The following is a 26307-nucleotide window of genomic DNA, read 5'->3' as shown; positions in this document are numbered from 1 at the left end:
CCTGCTTAGGGGTCAAGCATGACTTTGACAGTGGGTAGGATTATGGCGAGCCCTCCGCTCACATTGTGTTCTCCACTCACAGGTGGTCTGGAGGAAACTGGGGGACGCTGCCAGCACCAAGCCCTCCATCCGGCAGCACCTGTCTGGTAATCAGTTCAAGGGGCCGTTGTAGGGCCATCTCTCCATGGGTGCAGACTGGCCCTGCCTGGAGTCTGAGGCCTTAGACCTGGCAGAAACTCTGGCCTAGCCACCGTCTTTCTCCGTGGTGAATTGTACATAGGACACGGCCCACCCTGGCTGCCCTGGTGTGACACTGACTGCCCAGGCCTCCACCTCCTGCCTCCCTCACCAGCAAACCTTGGCAAGACAAGAAGCCATGGCCTGCTCGCTGCAGCAAAGTGGCCAGGCAGCCTGGCTCCCCGTTTGAGCTCCACGTTCCATTAGCAAGAAGCTTCTGAGACTCCAAGCCAAGGGATTGTCTGGGGAGGTGCCCTGCTCTTGGTAGAAGTCCCTTGACAAGTATTCTAACTGTCCCTTACACTGGACAGAAGCCACCAGAGCCTCAATTGTGACACGGGTGGCGCTTTCTGCTACCCGGCCAGAGCCGGGACCCTGGGTCACGGAGCACTGGCTCCCACGTATCCATTGGCTGGCCGGGAGCTCAGGGTTCCCTGTCACCTGGGGGTTGGTGCCCAGCCGCCCTGATGCCAGCTGCTGCTCACTAACATTCACCCCCTCAGTAGCATCTCCTTGCCTAGGTCAGGCTTAGCCACTTCTTAGGTCTCTCCTGCCAGGTTTCCTTTTCTGGTTTACAGCAACATAGGAAAAAGCCCTGGAGATGTCCGGGCTGAGCTCAGCATTCTCAATGGGCAGGTAGAACCGGGCCATTGCCCTGGCTCACTGTCGATGTGACCTCCCCACCCCCCATGTGCTCTGGGTCACTATGGATGGACCTACAGGAGCCGCCCCTGATGAGTTTTCCCTGGGAAGGAAGGGGCATGACCTGGTTCTGGCTTTAATCTGCTGTGTGGCCTTCAGCAAGCCACTCAGCTTCTCTGGGCTCCCAGCGGTTCCCTTTGGCTTTGCTTACTCTAGAAACCACCCCAGTTTGGTGGGCCTCTGTCCTCAACAACGGATGAGCTCATGTGGTAACTTACCAGGAACATGCTAGGCCAGCCTGTCTGTCATGCTGTCCCCTCACAGGTCACATCTGAGCCTTAGCACCTCCCTCCAAGGGACCTGAGCAGGGGACGGGGAGGGGGTTGTCAAATGCGTGCTTCAGTGTACGTGTTCATGCCTCAGACAGCGGGTGACGCATGACTGATGGGGGTGTTCTCTAACGTGGTGTGAGGAGAACGAGGACTGGGGTGCTCTTGTGAACTGTGCAGATGCTATCTGTGGGAGGCCCTGGCCTCGCTGCCGGCATCATGTATGGCATCACGTACCGTGTTTTACAAACACACTCAGCAGCTGTCCCCATGCAATGGTACTTAGAGCCCCACACAGCCCAAAGAGCTTGTCCTTGCCTCCCATACCTGTGAGCAGAGGGGACAGGCCAAGAAGGTGGGTGGCGTCTCTGCTCCCCAACCTTGGGTTGTTCCCAGCGCCTCTGCTGCCCACCCCCTTGGGTCCCATACTCTCAGGGGAAAGGCCCACGGCCCTTGGTGTGCCCAGGGAGTGCTATGCAGGGGCCGGAGGGAACCAGCCTACTGCTCTGGCCGCTGGCGTCACTGGGAAACTCTAGAAGGAGCTGCTGTATGGTCAAGTGATAAAACTTGGAACTCCAACTGCTGGCCCCAGTACTGGGTAATCTCTAAGTGGGCTGCTGGGCAGGCAAGACCCTTCCTGGTTCTTTTGAGAACCCAGAATGTTGAGGTATGTGGGCCCACACAAGGTGGGAGCCAAGTCAGAGAGTCCCAGTCAAATCTGTATCAGGACAGTTTAGCCACCTCTGAAATAAGCAATAAGTAAGAGTTCCTGGAGTCTGAAGACCAGTCAAGAAAGAGCCTAGAAACAACCTTTCCCTTTTGGAGAGGTGTGACCCTGTCCCTAATGCTGCAGAGGCATCCTGGGAACCTAAAGAGAATTTCTTGTAGACCCTCTGCCCTTGTGCAGGGTGGAACAAGATATACCCCAGCCCTTTGCAGTGGGCTGCCCTCTAGGACAGTCTGCATCATATCTCGAGCCTATCAGGAGAGGCCAGCAGCACCCAGCGGAGCCCTGGGCTGGGGACCACAGGTGACCTTCGTGACCCCTCCCTTCCGGAGCCTTAGCTTTGCAGTGCCGACTCTCCATCTCACAGGATGCTTGGACTGGCTCCACCCCCCACTGTGACAGGTCACCTGGCCCCATCTAGGTGGCCTGGCCTTCCCTGGAGTCAGAATCTGCTGAGCACATCTTCATCTGCATTCAACAGCCACTCGCCAGTGTTTAAAGACAAAGTGACCTTTCATTTTTCTTTCTTGAAACTTGAGAGGAAGTGAGATACACACTACTGATTTTTTTTTTTTTTTAAAGAAACAAACTAGACGCATGGCTGCAGAGTGGCAGAGGTGTCTATTTTCATACTGTGGGGGAAAGTGCTGCTTTTGGGAGGGGCTGGAACGCCTGGTTTCTGCCCCGGGCCAGTCTTGTACAGGAGTTGGTGGTGAGCCCTGCAGCTGCCCTCTCCTGCCCTGGCTGTGTAGAGCTGGAGCCTGTGCCCTTCGGCGGTTTCTACCTTCTATCGAGCCACTTCGATTTGTGGAGAGAGAGAAAAAAATAGAACTTTTGATAGTGTGGTAAAAGCATTGATTTGAACTATTTTAGTAAAAGGAGTAACATATAAGACTGTGACAGTGTCTACTTTGAACTAGATAATAAAGGCCTCTTTGTGAGCCTCGGAGCTCGGTGTGCACTGCTTCTTTCCCTGTTGTAAGCTGGTGGGGCAGGCGGCTGGCCCCGGGTGGATAGTGAGGACTCGTGCTGAACAGCGAAGTCCACTCACCGTTACTCTCGTGTCAGGAACAGGAGGGTTTCCAACCTGATCGGGCAGCTTGTGTAGCCCAGATCACCGGTTCCTCCAAAGGAGGCACAGGCCCTGGGACAGACAACTGAGGTTGAGAGACTCTGCTCAGGTCACACACAAATGGTAGTTTCAGAACTGACTTTATTTAGGTAACTGAAGGACTCTCCTTTGTAACCGAGATGGAATTCACAGTATGTTGTTACATTCACGCTTTAAAAAATATCTCTCTATGTACAGGACTTTGCAAAGAGATGTAAACACACATTATTTTCCAAGTACACACCGCCTTTCTCCCTGGAGGGAAAGAGACAGCCACCCAGCAAGGCAGCCCCCCCAGGTGACAATAGAGGACAGTTACAAGCTCTATGGGGACTCACCTCACCTACTAGGGGCCACAGAGAGAAGCCACAGAATAGAGGGACAGCAGCTGGACTGCAGATAGGACATGGATACCAATGGTTCCCAGGAGAATTAGGCACTGATTTCTAGAGGGTTCGTCACTCCTCACTGAAGCTATTAACTGAGCCAATGTGGCACTTAACATTCTCACTCGTGAAGTAACCCAGCGCAGGACAGCGAGTGTAGCTGAGACTGGATGTGATCACAACAGGCACTGCCCAGGGCACACAGCTCACCCCAGGGCCCAGCCCTTCCACACTGCAACTGTCTAGCATATACAAGGTACCCTGCTGCTGCCCCTCAATCTACTCTTCAAGTTGTTTGGAAAATGGTTAAAAGAAAAAAAAAGGGGGGGGGGTGCCGCTATCTCATCCAGGCTGCCCGCCCTAGTCCCCCAACAGGCGGCATGCCAGGTGGAGGGATGGGTGGGGGAACAGGGGGTTGCCCCCCAGGAGGGACAGCTGGAGGTGGGTAGCTGGCTGGTGGCAAACCCAAGCCTGGAGGAGGGTGAGGAGGGACTGCATGAGTTGGAGGAAGGCGTGGGGGCGGGGGTGGAAAATTGGGGTTGTAGGTAGGGGGAGGTGGAGGGTAGCCTGGGGTAGGGGGAGGGATGGTTGGTGGAGGGAAGGAGGCTGGGGGTGGAGGAACAGGAGGTGGAGGTGGGTTGGGGGGGTAGACATGGGGATGGTATGTTAGGTGAGCAGGTGGGCCATAGGCTGGGGGAAGGGCGCCATAGGAGGGCCCCTCTGTTTTCATCATGGACTGCAGGCTCTGGTAGCCCTCTCCTGACATGTAGGAGCTGGTGGTAGACATCCCAGTCATGTAGCTGGAGGGCGGCGGGGGTGGAGGCCGATGTGGCAGTGGTGGGGGCTGGTGCACAGGGGCCGGGTGGGCTGGGGGAGGAATCTGGACTTTAGGGAGGTCACTTGTTTCCACAGGGCCAGTCGGTTCAGCCTCACCTAAGGCAGGAGCAAGGGGAAGCTTCCGGTCTGTAGAAGAAAGAGACGTCAGTGCTTAGCGGGGTGAACGGTACAGCTGCTGCTAGCAAACCCTGGTACCAAGAGGACCAAGCAGCTGTTAGTTACCCCTGGCAGCCTAACTTCATGGGCACTAGGTGAGGTACGGCTACCTCCCAAGGCCATGATAGCAGAGCGAGGAATAGCCTCTACCTCTGTGGCCCCAGTAAGTCCTTAGTTCCTGCCTGAGACCCATCCAGTAATGGGTATAGGCTTTCTTTCTGTACTGTCCCCAGTGGTGTTGAGTCCTCTCCCCCAACTGCTGGGCGCACAAAGCACAAGCAGGCTCAGCCCAGGTCACCTCTCCTAGCACATACAGGTGGGTGGGGGCTTTCGACCAGTCTGCGTCTCTCAAACGACAGAGATGACATTAAAATCAAACAGAAACCAGCACTCCACAAATGTGGCCTTTCTGTCTCTATTTACTAACAGGAGAAAGATCAGCCCACTGTCATCTCAAATCCTGTGTCTACGCCAGACCACAGATCTGCCCATGGCTCATAACTAAAGGTTCCACTCCCCTCAAACTAATTGTAGGCTTTGGCTTGTGATCCCCGGGTCATGGTTAGACCTCTGACCCCTCCCCCAAATCACTATCACACATGCACTCAAAAATTGTGTCCTGGGCTGCAGAAACGGCTTAGGAGTTAGGAGCACTGGCTGCTCTTGCAGAGGATCCAGATCCCAGCACCCACAGCAGCTCACAACTGTCTAACTCCAGTTCCAGGGAGTCCAATGCCCTCTTCTAACATATATGGGAACCAGGCATGTACGTCTTACAGACACACACGCAGGCAAAGCACATAAACTACAGTGTCCCTTCCTTCATAAAGCTGTTCGGAAGGACACCAATCACAGGAGAAACCTGCTGGCTCCAGACACCTCCTAAAGGGAAGTGAGGTAGTGACGAGCATTTCTAGCTCCTCAGGGAGCCCTGTGTGAGGGACTGCTGCTGGGTCCTAACTGGGCAGGGCACTGGACAGTGAGGGGAACATTGCTTTGCCCATGGCCTAGAACTGGTGCCTGCTATACCGTTCTCTCCAAGTTGAAGGTAAACTGAAGGTTGGCTTGGCAACAGATGCCAGAGGGCCTCGACTGGGGGATCAACAGCCACCCTCCTCCCCAACAGATGGTCAGACGCACCTGCAAAGAATCTACTTCAAGTCCGGGCAGACAAATGCCCGCTCATTCCAGAAGCCAAGTGAGATGCGTGCACCCCAGTGTAACCTTCAACTGCTCCCATGTCACCCCCACCACCTGGGCTCTCAATATGCTTATCCAGCTTTGACAAAGGGACTCCTGGGTCAGGTGTAGCTGGTGCCTTCCTGTGATCCCAAGAGTACGTACGAGAGACTGACCAAGAAGGGTTGTGTGTAGCCTAGGCCACACAGAAAAAAACAAAATCCAAAAAACCCCCAAAACAAAAAACCAACCAACCAACCCTGAGTACCGTAATCCTTGGCTCTGCTCATCCAGGTCCCACAGGATTTGCCCCTGTACTGTGCTGGAGCAGGTGTCTCACCTGTGTCTGTTGCTGCCACAAAGGCCCCCAATGTCCCCCAAGCCTGACTGTTGACTTCAGCGTTTCTTTAGGTCACAGAGCCCTGCTGCTCTCCAGCACTGAACACTCCTCTAATCTTACAGAGACAGCGGCCACAGAACCCCAGCGACCCTGTGTGAGGAGCCCCCCAGCCCAGCCCACCCACAGCCCAGCCCACTAGTCTCTTGCTGCCTGCCGCATCTCCCTACAGGAGAGAAGGGTCGCCAGGCAATGCTGTCTCCACCCAGGCCCTCTGGAGCTCTCTGGCTCCCAGGTACTGTAGTCCTAGGATGCTCTGCAGCCAACCGAGCAGGAGTTCTTGTGCTCTGCAGGGTAGGGATCAAACCTGAGGCACCTAGAGTAGCTTCTGTCTCAACTTGAGCACAGGCAAGAACAACATGCTACCTTGGGCTCCTACATGGACCGCGTCCCACCCAAGCTGAGCCCAGCCTCGTGGGCCACTCATTGAGATGCTGTGCCTTTTAAATGGGGATTTGCGATTGTGCTTCACACAGGACGCATTCCAGAACTTATGCTTCTGTGACCACACGTGGACAGGAAGTTGCTCAGCAGGCGTCTGCTACAGGCACAAGCGCCATAGCTGGAGGTAGGCATGCGCAGCAACCCCGAGTCAGAACAGCCAACTGTCAGAGGTGCCGCGCCCCTGAACACCCCTGCTCTCCTAAGCCAGTTTCTGACGAGGAAGACAGGGAAAGAAGGCTGTGTGGGAAGTTTCCAGTCTCAGCACTGCTGAGAACTCTGTGTACTTCGTTACCCTCCAGGGACTGACAATCGCTTACTCTTCATAACACCATAAAGGCCTCCATAATACCATAAAGGCCGCCATCCTGCCAACAGGATGCAGGTCAGAGCCTGCAGCATGAGAGCACCTCTGTCCAGGCAGGATCAACATTTCTCGGCCGTTAGTGTTTTCTCTAACATGCATTTACCTCATGCAATTCTGTGGGTGTTTCTGGCTGCAGCTGGTCAGCTATGCTGACTCTGCAGTTTTCACCATCTACACACACCTAGGTGTGAAGCCTAAGTTTAAAGGCTCCTTGCATACAGCTACTCTGCAGACCCCTCCAAGTCATCTCTCTAGCAGAAGGTCCCAAAAGCCCCGGCAAGTAGTGTCGGAAGGCACATACCTGGAGGCGGGTGTGCTGGAGGCAATGGTGGGTGAGCAGCCTCAAGTTTGGGAATTTTAGGTGGTGGTGGTGGTTCTACAAGGAAAGGGGGATTAAACGTCACTCACACCGTCTCATATATCTGAATCATACCGCAGAGTTCTTTGGAGAAAAAGAGCAGACACGAGCAAGGCAGCACACAAGCAGCAGCAGCAGCAGGCCACGGTGAACGCACTAATCCTGCTAAGAGCTACAGCACAGCTCAGACACCTCTCCAGACACGGTCAGCTGACTGCTTTGTCAGCACACCGCTGTCGCAAGTCCTTCAACAGCGTGAACAGTAGTGAGGGCTCAGAATGCAGGCAAGCCACGCACTGCAGTATCATGTCACCCGTCCCCTGGTGACACAAACAGTCCTTAAGTCTGCTTTCTCAGCCTGTGGTCTGTTGGCACTGTGGACGGACGGGGAGGTCTGCAGGCGTGTGAGCAGCGGGGAAAGCTCCCAAGTTGGACAGCACCAGTCCAGGTTTAGGCAGTGGCACTGCCTTAGGCAGGTGCTGTACCACCAGTTCCCATAAGTGCCAGGTCACTAGACCTGGAGCAGCAGGAAGCTCGGCTGACCTTGAGCTCCATCCTGTTTGTTTCTGTGGGGCTTCTGTCCTGGAGCTATAGAACAGCTTGGCCCTGGTCCTTCTCTGGGTTTCTTCCCACACTGTCGACCATGTTCACAGGTCTCCAACACTGGCTGGATTCAGGCCCAGATAGGCCTTCACCCCTCCTCTCCTTCCTCAGCCCAGGGACCGACACTCTCTGTGGTACGGGTGCGCTCCTTCCTTAGCTTTAGACATGGTTCACTATGCAGCCCCAGGATGGTCCTCAGATACCACCTCCAGAGGGCTGGGGCAGCAGGCTCAGCTTGCACAAGGAACTCAACTTCTAGACCCCGGCTCTCTAGAGCCACAACCCCGACTACACACTGTGCCCCTGGACCCTCAAGTCAGTGTCGTTCTTGATCTCATCTCCCCAACTGTTAACTGGCATCAATCCCATCTTCCTCCTCCCACAACCAGGACAACTCAAGCTGCTTCTATGACAGCTGCCTCACAGCTGTGTCTAAAGCTGCCTCTATGACAGCTGCCTCACAGCTGTGTCTAAAGCTGCCTCTATGACAGCTGCCTCACAGCTGTGTCTAAAGCTGCCTCTATGACAGCTGCCTCACAGCTGTGTCTAAAGCTGCCTCTATGACAGCTGCCTCACAGCTGTGTCTAAAGCTGCCTCTATGACAGCTGCCTCACAGCTGTGTCTAAAGCTGCCTCTATGACAGCTGCCTCACAGCTGTGTCTAAAGCTGCCTCTATGACAGCTGCCTCACAGCTGTGTGAAAGCCACACCTTTCTAGCCACCAAGTGAAAACGTACAGGCCATTCTTCTATCTCATTTAACACGACGTACCAACACTTTATTTCAACACTCAATCTAAAATCCTGTGCATAACTCTATGTTCTCTCTTACTGCACTTGGGAGGCAGAGGCAGGTGGACCTCTGTGAGATTTAGGCTAGCCTGGTCTACATAGTGAGTTCCAGGCCAGGAAGAGCTACCGAGTGAGATCCTGTCTCAAAACAAAACAACAAAAAGCAAAAGCAGAAGTAACCAACAACAGCCCTGACAATGTGGTGATTTTGTGCTGACAGTCCCTAGGATGACAGCCCAAGGACTGGGCTGGCCTCGGTGGCTGCTGTGACAAGTTGTATAGCATGAGGAGCTCCCACATCAACAGCGCATCCCAGATCTCCACTGTCTGCTCTGATGGCCATTGCCAAGGTGTGTCAAGTATCTTTCCATTCCTAACCCATTCCTCAGTCGACTGTCAGGGGCTGACTGCAAATAAGGGATCTGCATGAACGTCATCAACAGCTGCCAACAATTCCACACAGTCTGATTCTCCATGCGACCTCTGTGATCTGGTCTCTGACCCATCTTGGGACAACAAACCCATACTTTGAACCCTTAGCGAGGGTGCTATTTCCACTCTGGTCCCACTTGCAGTTCTTTCCCCCGTACCATTCCGCCTCAGTGCTCTGGCTGTTCAGAGGCAGCTCCTTCCTCCCAGGTCACTGGGGCAGCTTCTCTGTCTCACAGAACCACATCTGCTCATCGTGCCTGCACACCCATGTGACATGGATCACAGTCCACACTGTCTCATATATACCCAATGTTTGTTACTGGAGCCAAAATCCATTCACCCGCACTGAACTCATCATTCTCCCAGAGAGGCTGAGAAAAATACAGCATTAACTTGAAGATCTCACAATAGTTTTATGAATAATTCAGTGAGACCTTCGCATAAGCAACAGAAACAAGTGAAGACACACCATGACTCGCCAAGCTCAGGAGACTGACACAGGCAGTTCTCATTTGCTTATCTGGAGTCCTTCGAATTCTACTTCCTGCCTATTCCTGGCATTAAAGTACATTAAGTAACTTGTGAGAAAACAAAGCCACCAACATTAAAAAGTGCTTTGTCTTTCTTAAGTAGCTGGCATGTGAGGCAGCAGCCTGTGTCCACTGGATGCCGACAGGCTCTCTGGCCCTTCACTCTTGTCTTCGAGGATGGACTTAATGCAAAAGTCACTGCCTCGTGACTAACGTGCACAGGATTTCTAAGCACATATTTTTACTGCCAGCAACGTCTCCACTTGCTGACACCTTTGTCAAAATACAATCTAAAAATACAGTCTGGTGAGGAGCAGAGACAGCACCGTTGCTGGCAGACAAGGGTAGTCATGGGCTCTAGAGTTAGGTTGATCTGCACGTGAACGTCTACAGGGACAGGTGAGTCTGAAGCCTGCTTACCTGTGGCTTTGTTCTCTTCCTTGGGAGACACCACCTGCAGGAAAGGAAGTGCAGCTGTGAGCGGAGCCGAGGAGAGGAGCCGAGTGTGGGTGAGGAGACAGTGGCAGTGGCAGAGCTCAGCACCCGACAAAAGGCACACCACGGCTCCTAGGAGGTCACCTCTGCTCCCTCCCATGCCCTAGGAGCCTTCAGGCCCTCGGTGATTGTGAAGCCTGGAGCTTCTGGTGGGAGTTCTGGAACAAATGGCTTCCCCCCAAGTCAGACTGCTGCCATGCACAAGATGGTGCTCCACCACCAACTTTACAAGAACTCAGGCCACACACAAGACCAGGTCCCACCAGGTTGAGAGGCCACTGTGCTAGGAGAGGCAGGGAGGCTGCAGCAGAAGGGCAGTGTCTCCTAGCTTACTTCCTGGCTCCTGGGTGGACAGTCTGACTAAATTTCGGTGGGTCCGACTCTTACTTTGGGTGTTCATAGAACCCCTTAAAAGTGCGATGCTGCCAACCACAAGCCCACTCACCACGGCACGCTTGGCCTGTCGCGGAGGACTGGGCTGAGGGGATGGTTTCTTGGGCTGTTGTGCTTGCTGCTGCTGCTGCTGCTGCTGCTGCTGCTGCTGCTGCTGCTGCTGCTGTGCATCCTTCTGCTGCGGCTGCGCTGCTTCAGAACCTTGGGATGGCTGTGCCTGTGGCACCGGGGGCACTTGTGGTGTGGGCTGAAGAGATGGGGGCTGCTGCAGCTGATGAGGGGTGTGGTGAGGCATCTGTTGTTTCCCTTGTGAATAAAGGTCCAGGATTTGGTGGCAGATGTCTAAATGACAGCAACATTATACTTACCACAAATCAACATTTTTAACCAAATCTCACCTAGTGAGGAATCACCTCTAACTCTTACAAGAACTAAGGGGCAGTGATTTTAATATTTTAACATTCACCCCGGTTTTGCTCCAAGTGCAGACAAAGGAAAACCATATTAGATAACAAAGATGTTGCTGAAAAACCAGGCCAGCAACTGGTCTGGGAAAGTCCACTCTTAAGACTTCCCACAGGGGAAAATCAACTCAACACCAACATTCTTAAAAGGAAGCTTGGCATGCCAGGTACCTTCCAGAACGTCAACAGGGACATCTTGAACAAATTGTTCCCACCATCTCCTGTACATGGGCTTGGAGGTCCACTCTTGTATTTCAAATTTGCACAAACGTCCCGCAAGATACATTACTGCAACAGCTATGATTTCTGGCTCCCACTGCAGTGACAGGGTGGTGCAGAGACTGGATCAACAGGGAAAGAAAGTGACGGTTTGTATTGTGAAAGCTATCATTCTTGACCAAAACAACACACAGAAATCATATGTCAGAGTTAGCTGCTGGTCAGTTTGCTTAACTTCAAACATATGACATATTAAAAGAGGAAGTTTTGGGTTGGGGATTTAGCTCAGTGGTAGAGCGCTTGCCTAGGAAGCGCAAGGCCCTGGGTTCGGTCCTCAGCTCAAAAAAAAAAAAAAAAAAAAAAGGAAGTTTTTAGGTTCCCAAATGAGCTGCTGTAAGCCATGGTTCCTGACTTGCTTTTTAAAGAGAGGAACCGCAGCACATTTCAGAAACTGCTGCAGGGTGACGGATGAGAGCAGGCCGCACCCTCTTTCTAGCTGCTGACAACCCAGACAGTGTTCTGTCTGCAGATGAACCCCATGGTTGCTCAAGGTCTATAAGTCAGATTCCAGATGCTTCTCTGTAGGCCATGGAGTGCAGCTGTTAGCAGCCCGTCCCTGGCTCACTAAGGACATTTGAAGCTATGAAATCATCACAGGAAACAAACAGCCCGAGCCACCCAGCGTCCACTCATTACATAGTCTTCATCTCCCCCTCATGTCATGTTGAAGCAACAGGTGGGAGAGACCCACGTGGAGAAGCAGATGACTTGGAGTCAGCTCTGGGCAAGTCAGTTTCTGCTACTCAGAGCTGAGAGGTTTGAACTACATGATCCATATACTTGAGCCATTTAAAACATGAATTCAAGCAACATATCAACACATATACCTGTCATTTACAAATGTCCATGCCATTTGAACCAACTTCTGAATTTTGTTTTTATCACCTAGAAATGGGGGAGGAAAAGGCAAATTAATGGGAATAGTAGAAAAAATAATTCACAGGAGTGACAAGTAGTTACTAAAAATCTATTGTGTGTCTGCACAGCAAAGAGTTTTTGTATAGAAGATGACATCAAATGACATCCTGCCTCTTTGCACTCTTTACGTGACCTATCCTGGACCACCATTTATGGGAAACGTGGCTCCGAGGCTAATTTTATTAGTCTATTTAAAATCCTGACTCATTTCCCTTCTCCTATCACTTGGCAACAGGATGACAGAACCTGTTTCTGCATAAAGGAAAAGCATTCACGGCTGCACTGTCTGCGTGAGCCATGGCTGGGTGAGCCACGAGACACAGAACTCTGTTTCCCTCTTTTGAGAAACATAATCCAAGTCCTGTCAAGTGAAGAGACCGGAGTGCAGAATGGCAAGGCTTTGTAGAACCATGGGCTGTGCTTCAGAAGCAGAGCACTGGCTCGGCAGAGGAGAGCGTTTTCGGTTCCATTCCTAGCACTACAGACAGCAATGTGACCACACCCCACCCCTCGTTACCTTTCAGCTGCTTGGCGTATTTGAGCAGGAACTGGTACGGATGCTCTACTTGTAAGTCGAACTTTATGGTCTGCAGTAGGATCCTCTCCAGCACCATGACTTCTTCCTGTGAACAGCAAGTGTTGGAAGAACTGATCATGACCACAGGGCTCTCTGCCTGCTCTTAGTTCTACCTTAGCAGGTGTCTTTTGCTCCTCCCCACCGCCATTCAGTCTGTTACATGGTGGGTGTTAGTAATCTAAAACACCCACAAACAGGTACACAAACTAGCCAGAGACAACCTAAAAAACAAAACAAAACCAAAAAAAAGCAAGAAGCAAAACAAAACCCTTTAGAGGCATTATTGTGGCAAATATACAAGCCATCTTTGAAAACCAGACCTTTTTTTTTTTTTTGGTTCTATTTTTCGGAGCTGGGGACCGAACCCAGGGCCTTGCGCTTCCTAGGCAAGCGCTCTACCACTGAGCTAAATCCCCAACCCCGAAAACCAGACCTTTAAATTCTGAGTTTTAAATTCATCGAGTCTATCATATGAACGTATGCCGTGGTGTTTGGAGATTAGAGAACAAGCGGAGAGCTGTGGTTCTGTGTCAGCGTCTTTACATAGGTTTGGGTGTTGAATTCAGGTCCTGAGACTTGCACAGTAAGCACCCTTATCCACTGAGCTTTCTCGGCGGTTCCACTTTTGTTTGGAATTTTTGAGTCCGCTCAGGCGGACTTGGAACTCACTTAGTAGCCAGGCTGGTGTCACACAGTGATCTCTTCTGTCAGACTCCCAGTGTAGGTATGATCCTCAATGCCAGCTCAACCAGTACCCCAGGACTTTCTCCTGGATGCCAGCATGAGAGGAAACAAATGGCCTCCCAACTCAGGAGCTGCACTTGTGCACAGGCTGGTTCATTTCCAAGATCCATCCACTCATCCCTAAAATATGCTGACTAGTGACCACTCTGTCTGAAATGCCACCTCAACTCTTTCTTTGTTCATTCACCGAGCTCTCCTCCTGTTGTACCATATCCAAGGGAGAGTTTCAGGAGACTTCTCCAACTTTAAAGGATCTGCTGTGAACATTCTGCTGAAGTAGTTTCAGCTTTGAACAGTTTCAGGTGTTCTGTTTTCTCTAAGACTCACTCTTACAGAGTTTTATTGCTGTGCATAGTCTCCATTCTTTGTGCTCTACTCAGCGAGTGTCCTTACACAGCACTTCCTGAAGTCAACCATCATACAGCCCGATGATGATGATGATGATGATGACGACGCCTAGCACTGACAGGTGCTGTAGGATTAGAGAGGAAGCTTGTTTGGCAAATGTTAAGGGCTGAAAATCTCCCATCACTAATGATTCCACAAGTACATGAACGCTGGGGAGAGAGACAGCTCTGTGGGTCTCACCCTGGAGCATTAGGTCACAGAATGAGAAGATCCTTTTGCTCTTAGCACTCCTTATCACATGGCAAGTCTGCCGTTTTCTACCCTAGTGTCCCTGTGCTTTCTCATGCAAGCTTCCTGACATTTTAGGGACTTAGACGCTGGAGTAAAACCTCCTTTTCTTGCCCATTAGGATCATCAATGTCTATTCCCAGCGGCATCAGCATGGCCTCTAAATGTAGAAATCATCTTTACCAAGTATGCCAATGGCTTCTGGGCCATGGTCTAATCTAACAGAGAGCCCCAGACCCACTCTCCTTATGCGTTTCAGATACTCAATTAATGAGGTAATTACAGGTTTTCCTGCTAGCACTGTTCTTTGGGGAAGCTTTCCTCAGCTATTGTTTGTCTGTGCCTCTGGGTAGATTGCTCTCTCTCACAGCATCTTAAATGATCTTTTGCAGCAGTTCGTGATTAGGTAAATGATTTTGGAATTAAAATCTAGCCTGCCAGTCCTTTGTACAACCTACTACAGCAAAGACAACACCCTGTTCTGCAAAGTGTTTTATGTCTAGTGGTTAAGATAAAGGTTGAAACAAGCATCCTACTGACTATGTAAAAGGTTAGGATCGCTGGGAGCACCAGGTAAATCGAGGCTAGCACAGAAAGTCTCCAGCTCACCCTTTCACGTTTCCTGAGTACTTACACTGCCTAAACAACTGCTTCAACTCTGCACAGGGAAATGTCTTCCATCTCTGACAGACACGAAGAGGCAGCACTGCTCACTCGGGCCTTTTCCTATTTATGGTACTGAGGGTAAAGGGGAGCCCCTCTCTGCGGCACCCCAGAACAGCACACACTAGCTGCTGTTCATGAACCTTTTGCCTCAAAGTGGCCCAAGAGCTGTGTGACTCCCTAACCAGCCCTAACCCACCTTAGTTGCAAGGACTGCGTGCTCTGTGGCCAAGGCCTGGCTTGACCACAGGACTAGCATGGCTGGTCAAGCCAAGGACATACAATCTCATTCCACAGAAATAATGTCATCCATGGACATGGAAAACACTATTCATGGGCATGTTCTTTAAAAATTGCATTTGACTCTTGTTCATGTAAGTTTCAATTATGTTCAAATGTTTCTACACAAGGTAGTATATATAATTAAATTCAGGTCATTCAGGTCAGGATGATCCACAGTGACAACCCTTACAAGCATTAGTGTTAGTTGTAACTACAATGCGCAGATGAGTATTCTGGACCCTAGTCCTTTGGGAAAAGAGAAGACAGTTCCTATGAGACAGCTCAGTGGGTGAGGGTGCCCAACAGCCTGAGTCTGACTGAGTCTGACTGGCCTCTACCCACGCACTGTGACACACACTGACCCTTACCATACCCTAATAAATACACACGACTTGGAAAAAAAGGCCATGAATGGTGTCAGCATTGTTTAAACTAGGATTTTGAGTTTCTCCTATAACATTAATTTGTCCTTTATTCAATAAGCATCATACATGTCTTCAACCAGACAGACACAGTCTCTGCCTGCATGCTCTTAATAAAGCTTTGGAGGGGAAAAGGTTATCAGCATGGTTATTTGATAAAAATCTATGTAATGAACAAAAAATTAAACTCAAAGTGGTAAGTGAAAGGAAACCTAAATTGGCTACTTGTATGGCTCCTACTCTGTCATTATGGAGAATGGGAAAAACAGTAGAGTCAGTAGTAGTTAGCCATTAAAAGGGACAGCAGGCCAAACCAGCAGAGCACAGAGGGTTTTCAGGACCAAGCAAGTATATAGTATCATATTATGATAATGGATACCTATAAAACCAATGCTTGAAACTCGAATACTGGATTGGGTGGTGAGGATGTGTCAACTCTAACAAAAGTTCCACTGTCAATGCTGACAGTAGGAGAAGCTATATGCAGTGAGGAAGGGACACATAACTCTTGGTACATTCTCTTGATCTGGCTGTGAGGCTAAAATTGATCTAAAAACCAATAAAATCGTCGGCTGGCCATTGTGGTCCATGCCTATAATTCCAACACTTGGTAGGTAGGCTGAACTTGGAAGATCAGGGCTTTAAAATCATGCATGGCTAGACCCTGGCTCTAATAAAAAACAAGACCAAAACACTTTAGAAAAGAGTAATTCCAAGTAATGGCAATATTATGAAGGTGATTAGCAAGTGCTGTGAGGATGAGACAGGGGCACTAGGTGGGGTGGAGGTAGAGGAAAACTGCCACTTATCCAGGAAGTGGCACTGTTATTCAATAAAGATGTAACATCTTTTACTGAAACTGGCAGGGCTAGGAGAGGACAAGACAGAGAGAGCTTGACCAGCACCGTCTGTGGAGAGCTGAAATTGTCACAAACATGGTTCTTTCCAGATTCTTAGGAAGCAAAAACACAGTGGTCAGACGACTCAGCAGGTTAAGGTTCCTTCTTCTAAGCCTGACCATCTGGGTTTCAATCCCAGTATTCCAGTATGGAGAGAAAGAACCAACTCTCTCAACGTGTCTTCTGACCTCTACAGGCATCCATGTGAAACAAATGCAAAATGAACAAAGAAGCAAATGCCAACAGTGCACCTCTTAAGCCACCAACAAGCCATCAGGGATGTGCTGCCATTCCCTCGGGTGCTGTCCAGAAACATCAGGAATTCATGGGCAAGCCTAGGTCATAAGACCTCCCCTTAGAAAGCCAGGGGGCTTCTCCATAAGGCCCCTCTTAGGAACCAAGAACCAGCAGGCACAGTAGAACCTTGCTAGCAGGTGGTGAGATCTGAAGGCAGGAAGTTAGAGTTCTTACCTTTGGGTCATCTCCAAACTGGCCAAACTGGACATCATTTAATAAACTACGAGCCGTTTTGATGATATCTTTACACTTTTTTGGTGTTTCCTCTACTTTCCCAGCCAGAAAGAGACAACAGGCTCCTGTCACCTGAAAGAAGAACAAGTGGTTCTCAGTGGTTAGCAGACCCCACGGGAGAGCACAGGAGCGTGCTGACCCTTAGTTAGCCAGCCAGGCCTCAGCTCCCTTCTTCAGCTCACTTGCAGCTATCCTAACACTCAACGTTACATCCCTAAGACTGAGGGGCTTCGTACACCAGTTTAAATTCGGTCTTCAGGCTGTGGGCAGGCATGTGCTTCACTGGTGTAGCACTTGCCTGAGATGTACGGCACCCTAGGGTTGAGCCTTCACTTGCAACAAAATGGAGAAAAATGGCTTTTCTATGGTAACTGCCATAAAACAAAGAAAAGAGCCAAAGGAATGAAGTCCTGGGGTCAATTCCTCACCCTGCTCTACAAACAGCAGGTTCAATCTGTTAGTCTACACTTCCTGTTCTTCTTGCTATGATCTAATGTGTGGACCCCACTTTGCTCCCCAATTTACATAATGAAACTAATCCCTACAAAGGATTACTATCCTTCTGAAAGAGGCTTGAAGGAGTCTGCACCTCCTTATCACTACCAAAGGTACCTAAGTACCTTGGACTTCCAACTTCCAGGACTGACAGGAATTATGTTTTTGCTATAAATTACTTAGTCTAAAGTTTTCTGTTACAGCAACAAAGGACCAAGCCAGAGTCCTTCCAGTTGCTTCCAGGTCCCTTTAAATCTACATAGCATGCTTGTCATACAATTCCGATTGCACTGGAGGTTAGACACTCTGACAGTGGCTAAAGTCGACCCTGACACTGCCTCCTTTGAGACTTTCACAAGCCATCAAGGAAACAGGTGTCAGCAGCTCACTCAGGTATTAAAGGTCAGACTCCGCTCACCTTTCCACCCGGGTCTTTTAAAAACACGACTCTTAGTTTCCATGTGTCAGTATTCTGCCTGCATGTCTGTATGTACAACACATGCACGCAGGTGCTCTTGAAAGCCAGAAGAGGGAGACATATTTCCTGAAACTGGAATTACAGGTGCTGGGAATTGAAGTGGGGTACTCTGTAAGAACAGCATGCACTCCTTGCAAGCCAAGTGGAGTTCCTGACTGGCTGGTCATTACACTGTATGCTTCCTTCTGCATCTGCTTAAGCCATTTCTTTTAGACTGCTCTCCTAGCCCATCTCAGCCCCTGAGCATTAGAAACAGCTTTCTCCTAGCACACTCTTCCTTGCATGGGCAGCTTCCTAGAAATAACAATATTCCCCTTGAGTATCATAGCCCTGTCTGTACAACTCAGTTATGTCCTTACTTAAACCCAAGTATTATGTTGGGAAAGATAAAAACTAAGTAAACTGTTATATAAATTATAATAAGACCGTTGTCCATACTGTCTCAGAAAAAAAAAGATTTCAACAAGGTTAGTAGAAACAGCACAATTCAAAATGAAGTTTATGTCTAGCATGTACCACATAAGAACAGGCACTTTCTGGGAAATGAGATGAGACCCACTGGCTAGTATCTCCAGGGAGTGGAGAGAGCAGCATAGCAAAATTTACTTACGTATCTTGGGAATTGTTTGAAGGAATGGAACATATAGAATCGGTGAAAATAAATGATTCCAGTTGCCAGGGTGTCATAGTGTCTGTCGTTTTGGTTAAGGCTTTAGCTAGGAATGGCTACAAATATGTTTTTAGCTAATTCAGAAAAGCAATAAAAACAGACAACATCAAGAAACCCAGCTATCTAGTAAACAGAAATCTTAGGCATCTAAATTCTAGTGTCAAAATGAGTCCTGCCAAACTTGAGCTCTGATCCCCCTCCCGACACCCCCAGGGTTTCTCTGTGTAGCCTTGGCTGTCCTGGAACTCACTCTGTAAAACACCAGGCTTCAGGCTTCAAACTTAAGAGATTGGCTTGCCTCCACCTCCTGAGCGCTGGGATTAAGGGTGTGGGCACTGCCATCACCACCACCACTGTAGCTCCTGCTGTTGTTGGTGCCAATAGCCAGCTTAAGCTGTGATTTCAATGGGGCTAGTTTTCTCCCGATGTGGTTATTTCCTCAATAACTGAACATACACAGTTAAATAATAAACCAGAGACAGGAAGATCCCTGAATAGCCAACTGGACAACTTCTACCTCAAAGGTACTTAAAACCTGTGCTAATGCAGATAAATGACCGCACACTTATCTCCAGTTGCTAATCTAACTCTTGGTGATGGAGACTTTAATCACAACAAATCCCACAGAGATTCAGGATACAACCCCAAACGTGTGCCCACATCAAAGATGAAGCGAGCCCCCTCTCGGCGGTACCGGGCCTCAGTGGCTGGATCGAGTCCTTCAAGTTGTGAGGGTGTATGCGCCAAGTCCTTCTTATCCCAGTACCAACATGGTTTTGTGTGGTCCAGGTTTGCTGATGTGACTGACGGGCTTGAATTTTCTTTGTTCTCCTTCATTTATTGACGTAGACTTGTTCTTCCCCAATGGGTCTCTAGAATGCTATAATCCTAAGAGAACGAAAAGATGCAAAACTGTAAAGGGCGCCACATTATTAATTCTAATTATAAATCATCCATAACCACAGCCCTGGCTGATGCAGGACCCCTCATCCCCCAACATGCTACCGATTGCTAGTTAGACGTTCAGAGCATCTGCTCCAAAGCCCATGTGATGCACATCCCAGCTGACTCCAGCACTGATAAACCTGAGCTAGTGGTAGCTTAGGACAGCATTCCACATCCTGACGTCTACAGGGCCAAACTAAACACAATTTTGCAGGAAGCTTAAGTCTACTCACTCCACATGCTTTTTGCTTTTCCTCAGTGCCATGCAGCCTCTGCTGCTGCTGTAGATTCTATTTTGCAGGACAACCTGGGCCTGTCTGACACCCTAAGTCATGTTCCACATCTACCATTTGCACCTACTGGTCAGATTTCCCTGCTTTTGCTTTACTTGGTTTTTGCTTATTGTCTTAGTTAGGGTTTTATTGCTGTGAACAGACACCTCGACCAATGCAAGTTTTATAAAGGACATTTGATTGGGGCTGGCTAACAGGTTCAGAGGTTCAGTCCATTATCATCAAGGTGGGAGTATGGCGGCATCCAGGCAGGCATGGTGCAGGAGGAGCTGAGAGTTCTACATTTTTACTGGAAGGAAGCCAGGAACAGACTGAGCATCCTCAGGCAGCTATGAGGAGGGTCTTCAAGCCCACACCCACAGAGAGATGGTTCTCCAACAAGGCCACACCTTCTAATAGTGCCACTCCCTGGGCCAAGCATATGCAAACCATCACACTTATGAATGTCACAGGATGGTGTAACTCACACCTACATAAATCTCTGGCCTGTGGAGAGTAGGGCCGAAGAGGTCCATGAGGAAACATCTCCTGCAGATCTTCTTTGTTTCTCTCCCACTCAGCCCTTGGTTGACAGAAAATGGAAGCCATGTGCTTACCCAGGCCACCACAAGTCAATGCCTTGTAAAGTGGCTCAGAAGAAACACTTCTACCCTGCCAGTGGAAGAGTTCCAAGCAAGGTGGTAGAATCAGGCAATGAAGTAAGCAAAAACCCAGTTTCAGGCTCAGGCCAGAGGCCTATCATCACATCTAGAGGCCTAGCTTCTTAACGGTTAGTCTCATTTCTGGTGGAAAAGCTCCCACGGTAGAGCAGAGGATTATGCTCCTGGCACCTGGCTGTTTTAAAGGGAATCTCATCATTCCCTCAGCAGGAAGAATTAAGCAGCTGGAGAATGCATCTGTTTTGAGTTCATAATTTACATGCTAATATGGGACTGACTGCTGACTTAGCAACATAGCAAAGACAGCCCCAGAAACCATTCTACTGAAACACCATTCTTACCTCCTGACCTGGCAAGTATCCGAGTTTACCCATTTACTGCTGGCAAGGCTGGGGAAAGCTGATGGGTCTCCTAAGTTGCTGGTCTGAGTACAAAATGGTACAACTATCACAGAGAGGGAGTTGGCATTATCCAACAAGGACACACATGTTTGCTCTTAGAAACCTAGCAATCCCACTGCTAGGAATCTTCCTAAAGACACCACTCCAAACATGCAAGCATATGCGCAAAATTATTCATGGCAGGGTCATTTACAGGAACAACTCACAAACGTTAAAAAAAAAAAAAAAAAAAAAACAAGAGTCTGGAGAGATGGCTCAGTGGTTAGGATCACTAGCTGCTCTTCCAGAAGACTGGGATTCAAATCCCAGCACTCATACAGTGCTTCACAACCACCTAACTCCAGTTCTAGACATCCAAAGCACTCTTTGGCCTCTTTGGGCACTACATGCATGTGATGCACAGACATATGACGGCAAACACTTATGCAGAAATCCAATAAAAATAAAAATTCAAAAAAGGGTTGACTGTAAAATAAAGAACACACATGCACACTTATATCTATAAATAAAATAGATCCATATGCACTGATAATAGCTATTATTAAAAAATGAACTATGTTAAAATGCTCACATGCAGAACTAAGAACTTGCTGCAGTACACTGCACGACGGGATGCAGGACTGAGTCAGTACATCTGTCTGCCTCCATTGTATCCTTGCCCTACACCTACATCTGACCGTGCCTTTGCACCCGACTTCTGCTCACTGTGAGTGGTGGTAGTGGTAGAGCAAGTTAAACAGCACAAGGTGGGTGCTCAATAGGAAACATGACCTGAAGGTCGGCATGCTGGCTTGCACCTTTAATGACAGCACTCAGGAGGCAGAGGTGAAGATCTCTGTGACTCTGAGGCCAGCCCGGTCTACACAGTGAGTTCTAGGACTACATAGAGAGATCTTGTCTTACCAAAACAACACTAAAACCAAAAAAAGCGAAAATAAAAAAGACACATGGTTTGGGCTCCTTAAAAATGTTAGTATCATGAGAAAACAAATGTCAGGAGGGAGCACGGTAAACAGTGTGGCGTGCAAGCCTGGAGCAGATGCTGAGGCGCTGCTTTTATCAAGCTATAAAAGAAAATCTCAACCTTTAGGGAAATTCAAAATATGGACTGAGTATAGAGGATAATAGAGAATTACTGTTATTTCTTAGGGACAAGAAATTTTACTATATTATAATCAAAGGAACACACAACCAAGGCACTTCAGAGGAAGTGCCATGCAACATTCTTAAACTTTGGTTGACGTACAAACACACGGTGAACAAGGCATACGGCCACCTATGTTAGTGCTGTCAGAGGTAGACAAGTAATGAAGGTGCTCTCTCTGACACAACAGTGAGTCAGGAAGGGAGTCAGGTAAGCACTTAGGGGTCAGGAGTCCTTACACTAGACTGGACTCCTCGAGTAGCCTAATGTGTGTGCAGTGGTTTACACATCAGAACACTAAACAGAATCCTAACATACAAAGGGAAAAGTGCAATACTGCTGACCATCAGGACATGGACACCTGAGCGACACCACTGACTGCCAGTTAGGCACCGCCTACCTCCACCCTCACCATAGTCCTCTCCTACTCATCATCCCCAAGGACAGCCACGGGGCTGCCCTGATCCTTTAGGACTTCACAGACTGGCCAAGGGAAGGGAAGGGAAGACAGAGGGAGAGGGAGGGGGAGAGGACAAGGGGGAGAGGGAAGAGGGGAGGGAGAAAGAAATCCATCAACATGAAAAGGAAGCACTTTCCCTAAGGAGGAAAAGGTGGAGAAGGGGGAGGAAGTAGCTCCTAAAAGAGGCTCTTAGGTAGCCCAGGCTGGCCCAGCACTCACAATCCTCCTGTTTACAGCTTTCCAAGTGCTAGGATTACAATTGTCTACCATCATAGCTTGCATAATTTTCTTCCTTCTAGAGTCTCCACAGAACCCTGGATGTTTTGGAACTCACTATGTAGACCAGACTAGCCTCCAACTCACAGAGATCTACCTGTTTCTGTCTCCCAAGTATTAGGACTAAAGGTGTGGGCCACTACATACCTGGCTCTTTTTGTTTGCTTCAACAAACAAAATCTGGCTTATCTTACTTTATTGTATGTTTTTAATTTAATTTCAAAATTTCCTTGTGTGTGTATGAGAGAGTGGGGTTGCTGGTTGGCTGTTAACCTATGATCCAGTCACAGTTCACAATTTTGTAGTACCCACGTCACATGCTTTCTTAGTCCCAGAATTTATCACTAAGAATCGCAAGTTAATGGAGCCAAAGAGCCGGCAAAGAGCACACAGAGTCAGCAAGTCCATTAGACACAGGCCTGACTTGCTGACTCTGTCAAAGGACACCATTTCTCAAACCACAACTATGGAGTGTCTGTGGGGTATACTCAGGTGCCAGCAGAGGCCAGTGGCTGGAGTTCACAGGTGGTTGTGAGCCACCTGAATTGGGTGCTAGGAACCAAACTTTAATATTCTTCAAGAGCAGTAAGCACTTTTTCTTTTCTTTAATGACTACATTTCATTGAAAGGTGATTTTTTTTTTTTGGTATTGCGTGTTTTGTTTGCATGATTATCTGTGTACCATGTGCATGCCTGGTGTCCATGGAGGTCATAAGTGGGTGTCAGATCTGCTGGGATTAGAGTTACAGACATTTGTGAGCAACCACATAGGTGCTAAGAATTGAAGCTGGGTCCTCTAAAGAGCAGCCACTGAGCCATCTCTCCAGCTCCCAGGATACAGTCTTAGTTTTTGAGGTATTACTCCAGAAGAAAGAACCATGGTTCTTAGACACTTTCTTCCTGATTCAAATATCCATCAGAGTAGGAAAAGACCACAGCCCCATAGCTTACCTCTGAAGATCTTTTTCAGGCCAACATCAACCTGCCAATCAATAAGTCTGGGTCAGTAATATGAACACAAATCAGCTCAAGTGCATCCTACATAAGATACACACGAGCCTCGAAATCTAAACGTACTTATGTGCAGCATCCTTCTATTACAGTGGAATAAACTCTGGTGTATGCACAGATGTGAGGGGTGGTCTCCTGTGTAGGCTCACACAGAAGCCAGAGGATGACATAAGCATCTTCCTCAATCTTACTTTTTGGGACTCGGTTTCTCACAGAACCTGGAGAACAGTGCCAGATGGGCAGGCTGGTTGGTCAGTGATGCAGCAGGATCCTCCTGTCTCGCAGCACTGCAGTTAGAGGTGCACCACAAGGCCTAGCTTTTTATATGAGTGCTAGGGGTCTGAACTCTGGTCTTTGTGTTTGTATAGAAAATTCTTTATCTACAAAGCTGTCTTTCCAGTCCTCTTTTTTTATATGTATTTTTAGAAAGATTTTTTTCATTTATATGTATTTATGTGCCTGTGTATATCACATGTGTTCAGGTGTGAGTAGTGGGAACTAGATTTCTCTGTGGCTGGGATTATAGGTTTTCAGGAACTGCCTATCATGGGTATTCAGGACCAAAACTCATGTGCTCTGAAAGAACAGCAAGCACTCTTAACTGCCAAGCCATCTCTCTAGCCCCGGTTTCACCCTTTAACAAAAATGTAATGTTTCACTTAGCTTTTTCTTTCTGAAGAAACTGATCATTAATCAGTTCTTACATCAAAGAGATAGCTGACCTATACTCTAAAAAGATTCTAGACGTGGACTAGCCTCTATTACAGAGCTCCATCACTGACTGTATTTGTAGTACTTCTCAAAAGCTCTGAACAATTATGTTACAACATTGAAATTATTCTATAACCTAAATGTTATAATTTATCTGTTCTTAAGAATGCAAATTAGATTTAACCTAACTAGCTATTGTTTAAAAATTCCTACAAAAAAGGAAAACACCTAAAACCAATTTTATTTATCATGGGTAATTACTGACCTGTCATTGATTATTTAGCAAACAAGAATTTTTGGCAATACTAACAATTTCTCTCTCCTTTCGTTTTTGAGACTCTGCTTCTCCATGTAGCCTTGGCTGTCCTGAAACTTCCTCTGTATACCAGGCTGGCCTTGAATTCAGGCAGATCTGCCTGTCTCTGCCTCCAAGTGCTGCGATTAAAGATGTGAGTCACCATCACCACCACCACCCAGCCAACACAATTTTAACCAAAATGTTTATCAACATTACTAAGGCTATTACCCAACTATTATGATTCATTCAGCAATATAATTTACTAAGTGTCATATAATGTTCTGGGTGTTGGGGCTTGAAATCACTTTCATGGAATCACTCATAAAAACATGTAATGCACACCCACAATTTCAAGGTGTTGCTCAATTATTCTTTAAACAACATATATCAAGATATCACCAGTGTGAAGTTTGTCTTTAAAACCGAAAAAAGCCAGTCTTTAGCTAAGGTTCATGGCACATGCCTTTTTAATTTTAACCCCAGCACTCTGGAGGCAGAGACAGGAGGATATCTTTCAGATGGAGGCCAGCCTAGTTTACCTACACACCAGCCAGGGTTATGTAGGAAGACCTTGTCTTTTTTTTTTTTTTAAAGAAGCCCCTTTTCATTCCTGGTCCTACCTTTGTTCCATGGTCCGAGAGTCATGGAACACTCTCCAACGTCTCGATCCAAATTAACAGTGGGATCCACAAGCCGTGGATAAGTAGGGATGGCTGGGTCAGTCTGAGACACGTTATGTGCATGTAAGCCCCCTACCCTTTTCATCTCCTGTTAGGAATCCCCCAAATCTCAACCACTTTCCCCTGTGAGGTCCGCTTCCTCCTGTGAGTTCTAAGCATTAGTGGTACACCCTAGAATTGCTGACCCTCTTCCGAAGCTCCCTCGCCTCCAACACTGCGTCGCCTGCTAATTTCAACGTGCATGAGGGATTAGGAGGGTGGTAGAATCTGGGAAGCCGGACTCTCCCAGAGAACCCAGGCAGCTGGAATATACCCAACTCCGAACACCAGGTGCGCGGAAGGTGGGCGGCGCTGCCTGCGGCCAGCTAGATACTCACCCCTCGCCTCAGGCAAAACCCTTAGCGACGTCTCTCCTTCCTGACAGCAGCCATCTTGGATGCGGAATGTCGGGGAACTACGTCATTACCCTGCGTCTCGAGACGTTAATAGCGACTGGGGGGGGCGGTGAAAATCAGGTGGCTGTCAACCAATTAGAAGAGAGTAAAGCTAAAAAAAAAAAAAAAAGAGTAACAAGTCTACAGTCACTTCTCCGCCCACCCGGCGGTCCTGTGGACAGACGTCCGTAGTGGGAGGGGAAACGCTCGCACACACCCTCCTAGCCGCCCCGCCCCATTGGCGAAAGGGAGTTCGGGAGCAACCGAACCTGTTAACGGAACTTCGGCCTGGAGGCGGGGCCAAAGCCCCGTCGTTCAATCACAGCTTCATCGTGGGCGAGATCTAACCAATCGAATCCTCGAATATGGTCCCGCCTCTGTTGCTGATGTCCAATGGCTGAGCAATACCCTGGCTGGAGGGCGGGCGGGAGATGGGGCGGAGCCGCGCCGAGGCGTGTTAGGTGCAGGCCAATGAACGGCGGCGGCGGCAGTCCGTGGGCGGGGCCCAGGGGCGGGCGGAGCCGGGT

General features: G+C 48.7%; 2 protein-coding genes across 11 annotated transcripts in view; one reads left to right on the top strand and one right to left on the bottom strand.

The window, feature by feature from the left end:
• The window catches only part of Ccdc85c (coiled-coil domain containing 85C), a 70894-nt gene extending 68010 nt beyond the window's left edge, over positions 1-2884 (top strand). For all 4 annotated transcript variants that reach the window (XM_039113371.2, XM_006240553.3, XM_039113373.2 and 1 more), the window contains one exon: positions 83-2884. In XM_039113371.2, the coding sequence (XP_038969299.1) occupies positions 83-172 (90 nt within the window). In that variant the 3' untranslated portion in view covers positions 173-2884. The remainder of the gene's footprint in view (positions 1-82) is intronic.
• A 246-nt stretch (positions 2885-3130) lies between these two features.
• Ccnk (cyclin K) lies at positions 3131-26307 on the bottom strand. Of its 7 annotated transcripts, XM_063262341.1 has the most exons (14): positions 25998-26054; positions 25724-25892; positions 24679-24803; positions 23598-23628; positions 19109-19356; positions 18409-18490; positions 16766-16897; positions 12589-12694; positions 11981-12038; positions 11046-11215; positions 10463-10752; positions 9943-9976; positions 7111-7185; positions 3131-4395 (listed from the first exon to the last, which is right to left on the bottom strand). In XM_063262341.1, the coding sequence occupies exons 5-14, from the start codon at positions 19303-19305 to the stop codon at positions 3770-3772; spliced, it is 1770 nt and encodes a 589-aa protein (XP_063118411.1). In that variant the 5' UTR covers positions 19306-19356; positions 23598-23628; positions 24679-24803; positions 25724-25892; positions 25998-26054; the 3' UTR covers positions 3131-3769. The 7 variants fall into 7 exon arrangements, with proteins under 7 accessions (XP_063118411.1, XP_006240611.1, XP_063118410.1 ...); XM_006240549.5 differs by lacking the exon at positions 24679-24803 and having other exon boundaries at positions 26050-26307; XM_063262340.1 differs by lacking the exon at positions 24679-24803 and having other exon boundaries at positions 25998-26057.

The sequence above is a fragment of the Rattus norvegicus genome, chromosome 6, assembly GCF_036323735.1.
Source record: "Rattus norvegicus strain BN/NHsdMcwi chromosome 6, GRCr8, whole genome shotgun sequence".
Lineage (NCBI taxonomy): Eukaryota > Metazoa > Chordata > Mammalia > Rodentia > Muridae > Rattus > Rattus norvegicus.
Note: the sequence above shows the minus strand (reverse complement) of the source record. Positions and strands in the feature narration are given on the sequence as shown.

Bases quoted from the DNA above. Each gene is read 5' to 3' on its own strand.
- Ccnk (XM_006240549.5), bottom strand. From the start codon at position 19,305: ATGAAGGAGAACAAAGAAAATTCAAGCCCGTCAGTCACATCAGCAAAC. The intron at 12,039-12,588 runs GTAACGAGGGGT...CCCCATTTCTAG, and splicing joins ATACGCCAAGCAGCTGAAAG to GTGATAAAAACAAAATTCAG. The intron at 9,977-10,462 runs GTGAGTGGGCTT...CCTTTCCTGCAG, and splicing joins GACAGGCCAAGCGTGCCGTG to GTGGTGTCTCCCAAGGAAGA.